Source organism: Rhagoletis zephyria, unplaced genomic scaffold (assembly GCF_001687245.7).
Source record: "Rhagoletis zephyria isolate East Lansing unplaced genomic scaffold, Rhagoletis_zephyria_1.1 Rzeph_scaffold_07840, whole genome shotgun sequence".
Classification (NCBI taxonomy): Eukaryota; Metazoa; Arthropoda; class Insecta; order Diptera; family Tephritidae; genus Rhagoletis; species Rhagoletis zephyria.
This window is the reverse complement of record NW_016164922.1, coordinates 8586-15900: the sequence shown is the minus strand read 5'-3', so window position 1 is coordinate 15900 and position 7315 is coordinate 8586. Positions and strand designations below refer to the sequence as shown.

Here is a 7315-nt window from a genome sequence, read left to right as displayed (position 1 = left end):
TACATATGGTTATTTCCAAACTTCATTAAACTATTCCTAGATACTCGATAACAGAAAAGTATTCAAAATGCTATACAAAATACAAATGTACATATCGCACTTTTACTTGAATACTGTCGTAACTCAAAAAGCCAAAAACTCGGGAAAAATAGCTTTAAAGTTGGGAATTTACATACTCCCACTTGTTCTAGTGAACCACTGGTAATGGGTACGACTATGAAATTTTTACGCAATATAGAAGAACCGGTAGCGGTAATTTCTCGATTTTGTATTACTTTCGATTATGACACTATTGAAGTAAACGAGCGTTTTGTACATATTGCTCATTTACTTCAATAGTGTCAACTTAAAAAAGCGAGACTCGGGGAAAAACGGCTTTAAAATTTTGAATTTACATATACCCCCATAGTTAAAATGAATGCATATTTTGTTCTAGTGGGCTACCGGTAATCGATGCAGCTATGAAATTTTTACACAACATAGATGAAGAGGTAGCTGTGATTTCTGCATAATTAAACGGTGTTCACATGAGGCGATTTTCCAGGCAATTTTAGAGGCGAAACAAAAGTTGGCTGCCCCCAACTTCATTGGAAGCGATTAGTTGAAAGGCCGTTCACACCAAGCGGTTGTTGCTTTCAACTAAAAGTTGCCTGTAAAATCGGCTCATGTAAACACCGTATTAGTTCAAAATTTGTTTTTTTTTTTGGATTGTGATACTATTGAAGTAAATGAGCGTTATATTCCATACTTGTAATGGTCTAATTCGAAAAGCATTCTTTAGAGAGCAGACGATATGAAACTTGCACTCAATAGGCTAAATTTAATTTTACATAGAAATAGTACAGTGATAGTAATACAAAAAACGCAGAAGTTACTTTTATAGAAACGCATTCAGATCATTCTGATAAATTTGTTTCCGTAAACATTTAAAAAGATGGTAATTGCATTTTTGCCCTCGCACTATTATAAGCATCACTACTAATAACTTATACTACGTATATTTCAGTTCCAGGGTCCCCCAGGAGGAATGCCAATTCGTGGGCCACGTCCAGACTGGAGTAGGCCACCTATGCATGGAGGCTTTCCGCCTCAAGGTCCACCTGGAGGTCCACCACAAGGACCACCGCACATGCAAGGACCCCCACGTGGTCCGCCGGGCGGCCCGCCCCAACTAGGCCCTGGCGGCCCTCCAGGTGGCCCTCACGGAGGCCCCGGTGGACCGGCACCACACGTCAATCCAGCCTTCTTTGCCCAGCCAGGTGGTCCGCCGCAACATCCTGGAGGTCCACCCATGAGTGGCCCGCCACACGGCCCACCAGGACCGCCACAACAGGGAATGGGCATGCCGCCACAACATGGCCCACCACCACATTTTGCTCAACAAGGAGCACCGCGAGGCCCATGGCCGGGACCAGCACCGGCAAAACCGCAAGGTCCATTCCCTGACCAACCAATTGGCCCACAGTTATCGGAGGTAGAATTTGAAGAAATCATGGGCAGAAATCGCACCGTTAGCAGCTCAGCTATAGCCAGGTATGGGAAGTTCACTATTTTAATTACATACACGTACATGTACATATGTATATGCATACATATAATTGAAATTCGGACGTTAGAACAGCACCTGTGGACTGTTGTTTGTTTTGTTTCGTGTGTACAATATACTTATGTATTTATACATATGTATATGTATGTAGCCTTGCTTAACTGCTACAGCATAAAATTAGTTCCAGTCTTCTATTAAGTTTTTTAATCGCTCTGTGCAGAAACAAAAATTTTAGATAAGGCATTTCTATATTAAGGTAACGATATATGACAAGGAAAGTTAAATGGGACCTTTGGATCGAAAATAAGTTTTCGAAAAAACGACTAATAATATTATTAACTTTTTATACAGAGCTCGCAAATAACTGTTGACACATTTTTCCAATGCTGTCTGCTCACTAACAAAACAGAAAAAAACGAAGCACACTTGGTCTCGTACTGAGCAGAACACTTTTTTCTCTTTGCATGTGCTATCTGTTTTGTGTTTTGTGTTGTGGTAACGATATATGACAAGGAAAGTTAAATGGGGCCTTTGGTTCGAAAATAAGTTTTCGAAAAAACGACTTATAATATTATTAATTTTTTATACAGAGCTCGCAAATAACTGTTGACACATTTTTCCAATGCTGTCTGCTCACTAACAAAACAGAAAAAAACGAAGCACACTTGGTCTCGTACTGAGCAGAACACTTTTTTCTCTTTGCATGTGCTATCTGTTTTGTGTTTTCGGTTGAGCAAAGCCCATGACCATGACACATTTCATCGAGCAACTGAACAAAATCAAGAAGTGTCTTTGGTTGTTGAGATAAGAGTAGCGGTAGGCGCATGTGTGGATATACGCGTGAACGGTGGCGAAAATGTAAATAGGGAAGAGACATTTTATCGAGATTTTCAGCCTTTCATAGTAGCGAAAAAAGAATGTAATTATTTTTTCATGTAGATTTTTTCCCATTTTTCTTACATAATTTAAATGTGCTTCGAATTTCCCGTGAAAAACAGCGGTATTTGCTTGAGCCTAGTGTCGAATGTGCAGAATTGAGGGTCTGTGTCTGCCCATCTTCGCATTGTGTCCGTGAAGAACTGTTTTTTCGGACACTTTGCAAGTGTCAACATTGGGAAACATTTTTTTTTAACTTGTATTTATACGGATGTTGTTAAAGAATGAACTATAAAAAAACTAACCAAAATTAAATAACAACAAAAATAATATTCTAAAACTTGTGAAAATTTGGTGCGGCTATAGTTTTTTCGACTACTGTACTACTGCATCAGCAAAAAAAGTTGCGGTTTTTCCGGCGGGATTACCAAACCTAGTATATTTAAGACTTCTACCAAAATATTTCGGAAAAATATTAAGATTTACGTGAGGTGGTAAAAATGGATTTTCTTTTATGAATAAATATAGTTTCTTAAAGGATTTTTTGGAAAAAATCCCTTCAGATGACAGTTTAAGCTTAAAAAATCTACATAAAAATATTAAAAAATTTTATCAACGGAATCATAATAATGAGATTTCTGATGCTGTTTTTTAACTTTTTTCAACAGTTTGTGTAAGAAAAACTTGAATAACTGCTCCAAAACTTTACCGATTTATATTGACGAGGTATCAGTGGAAAGGTATTTTCTCAACCTTTTTATTTCTTTGCAAAAAACTCATTCACATCCCAATTTTTTCTTTATTCAATACCCACGCATCTTAATTCAACATGGAACGACACTTGTTTATCTTACCTTCCTAAAAGGGTCTAAATTGGTAAGGTTTTGCCTGAGTTATCCAAGTTTTTCTGAAAAATGTGCAAAAACAGCATCAAAAATCTGATTATTTTTATTTCGTAGAAAATTTTTTAAACATATTTTTATGTAAACTTTCCGAGGTAATTTTTCAAAAAGTTTAAAAAAAAACTGTTTTATTAATAAAAAACTCAATTTTTGGAGGTATTTTCAAATCGGTCCAGCTCACGTAAATCTTAATATTTTTGTGTGATATTTTGGCGGAAGTCTTAAAATATAATAGATTTTATATTTCCAGTGGAAAAACAGTACCGTTTTTTTTTTTTTTGTGTGGGGAGTGATGCATTCTACTGCAAATAAGTTGACTATGATTACTCGCTGTCTATCATAGTAGCACAATGCCAATAAGTGAATTTTAAAATTTTCAGGCAATAGCCTCATGCGATTATCGATTATATTTTTTGTTGTTTGCGTGAAATATTTTATTTTTATCAGTATTTTTCTTTTAATCAAAATATGTTGAAATAAAAGTGCAAATAAAAAAATATTTTGCCAGAGTTTTTTACAGTTCGCGCTGGTAGGTTTTTTTATAAAAACTCTGATGTTCTAAATTTTTTATTTTTTTCTTGACATGTTAAAATGGAGCCAAAAATGTGGTTCTCACATTTAATTACTCTGGTATTATTGGGGAACATGCCCTTAATTACTTACCTGTCTTGGACAGTTAGAATGGACCTAGTTCCCGAAAATTTACGCATTTACGCATTTTTTGCCAGGTCGTTTCTGGGGTTGCTAATTAGGAACCTGAAGTCAGTTTTTCAAAATTAAAAATGGCGAATACAAAATGGCCACCAATTTTTTAAAAAATTACTGGATTTGTTCGAAACCCGGCACTCTGGAGTTTTTGTGGTCGCTGATTACGAATCTGAAGTCAATTTTTTTAAATACAAAATGGCGGACCCAATATGGCGATCAAATTCTTAAAAAATTACTAAAATTAAAACTTTGATATGTGTATATATATATGTATATTTTTTTCTCTTTTCTATAGAGCCGTTTCAGATGCGGCCGCCGGGGAGTACTCCAGTGCTATTGAAACTTTGGTAACGGCAATTTCGCTTATCAAGCAATCGAAAGTGGCACATGACGAGCGTTGTAAAATATTGATCAGCTCTTTGCAAGATACCTTGCATGGCATCGAAACAAAAAGTTACAATCGTCGTGAGCGTTCACGATCTCGGGAACGTACCCATCGCCCTAGACAACGCAGGGAACGCTCATCATCTCGTTATAGAGAACGTTCACGTGACAGAGAGCGCGAACGCGAACGCGATCGTGAAGGGGGGTAAGTTCATTTCTATTATATGAATTCTAAAAGAAAAACTTGAACATCTTTTCCAAAAACTTTGTGTTCTAGATATAGAGAACGCTCTAGAAGCCGGGAACGTGAACGTCCCGTACCAGATCACTACAGAGATGACAGGTAGCTTCTTAGCACTTTTTTACACACTGATTTTAAGATACTCAATCATTTACATTCAATTCATTTCAACTAACATTAAACATTATAATTATTTTGAAAAAAAAAGTAGCTCTAGCCGTTCCGCACGTCCCCGGAAATCGCCTGAAGCAATCGCTGAAGCAGTCAGCGATGTACCATCTAAGCGCAGCTATTATGAGGAACGTTATCGGTCATCAGATCGCGACCGCGAGCGTGATAGAGAGCGGGAAAGGGAGCGTGATAGAGATCGAGATCGGGAAAGGGACCGTGATCGACGCGAGGAACATCGCTCACGACATTAAAAATTCAGTGCAGCAAAAGAACAACCCAATTCAGCACTTGCAACAAATTAAATCAATGTACACAAGAAGAGTAGGTCGACGGTATGCATTGCGAAGATTCAAAAGAAAATAATCCACACTTATTCAACTTTTACGACAGGCTCCATTGCAAATTCTGTTTGCGAATTTACACTTTCAATTGATTACTATTATTTTAAATAGATTTAAATGGTCTAAACAAGTAAAATATAAAATAACATAATTGCAAAGGAATCGCAATGTGCGGTTTCATAACAGACGAATTCGAATGGAATCCAGAATTAGCTCAACCGAATCGTCTCTATAAAAATATATAAGGAATTATACATACACATAGATGTAAACTCTTAAGTCGGAAACTATCAACTTGAAATGCAACATGTAATCTTCAACCAAGGTTTTAGCAGGAAAATAAGCAGAAATAAAGTATGGGGAAATACACAGCAGTTATATCATTACATACCCGCATTATCCAAAACTTATGTGAAAAGAGAGAGTATTGCGAACGTCGAGCAATTTCGGAGGACGCCCGATTTAAGATTTAGTAAGTGGAACTGTGGAAATACAACAGTTGGCGCCAGTAGTTATTTGCGGATTTATTCCTGCGAGTGCACATCAGAAGAAGAAGATTGTATATTGATATTTCCATTAATTAATAAAAAATATTTTAAAATGTTAAATTCCAAACTACTGTATTGTCTTTTATGCTTATATATTTACATACATATAAAATCTTTTGTGCTGAATACCTTTACCAATATTTATATATGCACCTCTGTTCTGTGCGTCGCCATGATTATTGTTACTTATTATTTCGGAACCCTATTACATTTATTATTATTATTGTTAGCTTCTTTTCATAGTATTTTCAATGTTTCATTTGAGTTGTTTGTAATATATCCTTACAAATACTAACATAAAGCATCCTAACACTTAACTGATTGCACACAATACTAACAAGAACAATCTATAGACATTCAACTACCTACCGTATACTACCGAAATATTGGTATTAGACAGAGATCGCAAATAACAGTTAAGCAGAAAAAAACTTTTTATGCGTAACGGTATAAAATTTATATTTCCGCGTTCTCAGTGTCTGTTGGTCACATATTGCAATTTGTTTCTCATTGGACAATACCATAATAGCCCTATTTACCGTTGTTAATAAGTGAATACCTCTGTTTATCCCCTTGACTAAGTGCGATTATATTTGAAAGTGAAAACTGTTATTTCCGATTTCTGGTATTGGAATTGTAAATTAAAAATTTACGGGGCATGGTTTACACATTTTGATTGTAACTCCAATGGGCTGCGATTTTTTTTTTTTTTTTTGAAATATTGAACTATGTCTTTTAATAACGTATGTACATTTGCAATTACCTCTTGACATAGGTATATAATGATTTCATTTCTATAGATTTTTCCAACTCATGTACACTTCGAACAAAAATATGTATCTGAAATTGTATAATGCAATGCATGTAGGTGTTTACACTTACCTGGTTATTAGGTTATCTGGTTAAAAATTGTTCTATATTGTATTTGATTGTTGTAACTGAATAAGAAATATGGCCACATAACCTGATAACCAGACAGGTGTGAACACCCACATTTTGATTTTAAAGTGTTTGCCATAAGGGTTGCGATTGTTATTTCAATTTTGTTCCTATTAGAACGTTTAAAAGTGATAAAAAAATGTAAAAACAGTTACGTTGTTACTTAATTTTAAGTGACCGATATAATGTATTTGAGAAAGATTCATTTTATTTTCATTTCCTTCGAATTGACCAACGCTTACACACATAAAAAAGATATCTATAAGAATTTTGTAAAAAAAATAACTAGTAATATTAATTTTAAAATGTACGGTTTTATTAGTTATTCGAGTACTTTCGAGGCAAACGATCTCAAATCCTATCAAAATACTTGATACTTATTATATTATTATTATGATAGCAAATCGTACACGTAGTTTAAACATTTTATAAATTTTATTTTTAAAGCATACTTTTTCTTCCTCTATCTTAACTAAATTTTAAGCTTTACGCTGCAAACGCACACAAAACTTATACAGCGATGTTTATTTTATTACGTATATATTTTTTTGTTATATACGATCTATCTCAATGAAACATATCGTAGTTTAAAGTACAAAATCGCGTATCGTCATTCTGCAAAACCGCGTAACTGACATTTGCTGCCAAAAATTGGATTT

General features: G+C 35.1%; 1 protein-coding gene across 1 annotated transcript in view; it reads left to right on the top strand.

Annotated features, from left to right (window-relative positions):
* Positions 1 to 7085, top strand: part of Cpsf6 (cleavage and polyadenylation specificity factor subunit 6) — a 16238-nt gene extending 9153 nt beyond the window's left edge. The window contains exons 5-8 of the mRNA XM_017630535.1: positions 1007 to 1533; positions 4328 to 4621; positions 4694 to 4759; positions 4866 to 7085. Coding sequence (XP_017486024.1) covers positions 1007 to 1533; positions 4328 to 4621; positions 4694 to 4759; positions 4866 to 5079 — 1101 coding nt within the window. The 3' untranslated portion in view covers positions 5080 to 7085. The remainder of the gene's footprint in view (positions 1 to 1006; positions 1534 to 4327; positions 4622 to 4693; positions 4760 to 4865) is intronic.
* The last annotated feature ends 230 nt before the right edge of the window (positions 7086 to 7315 follow it).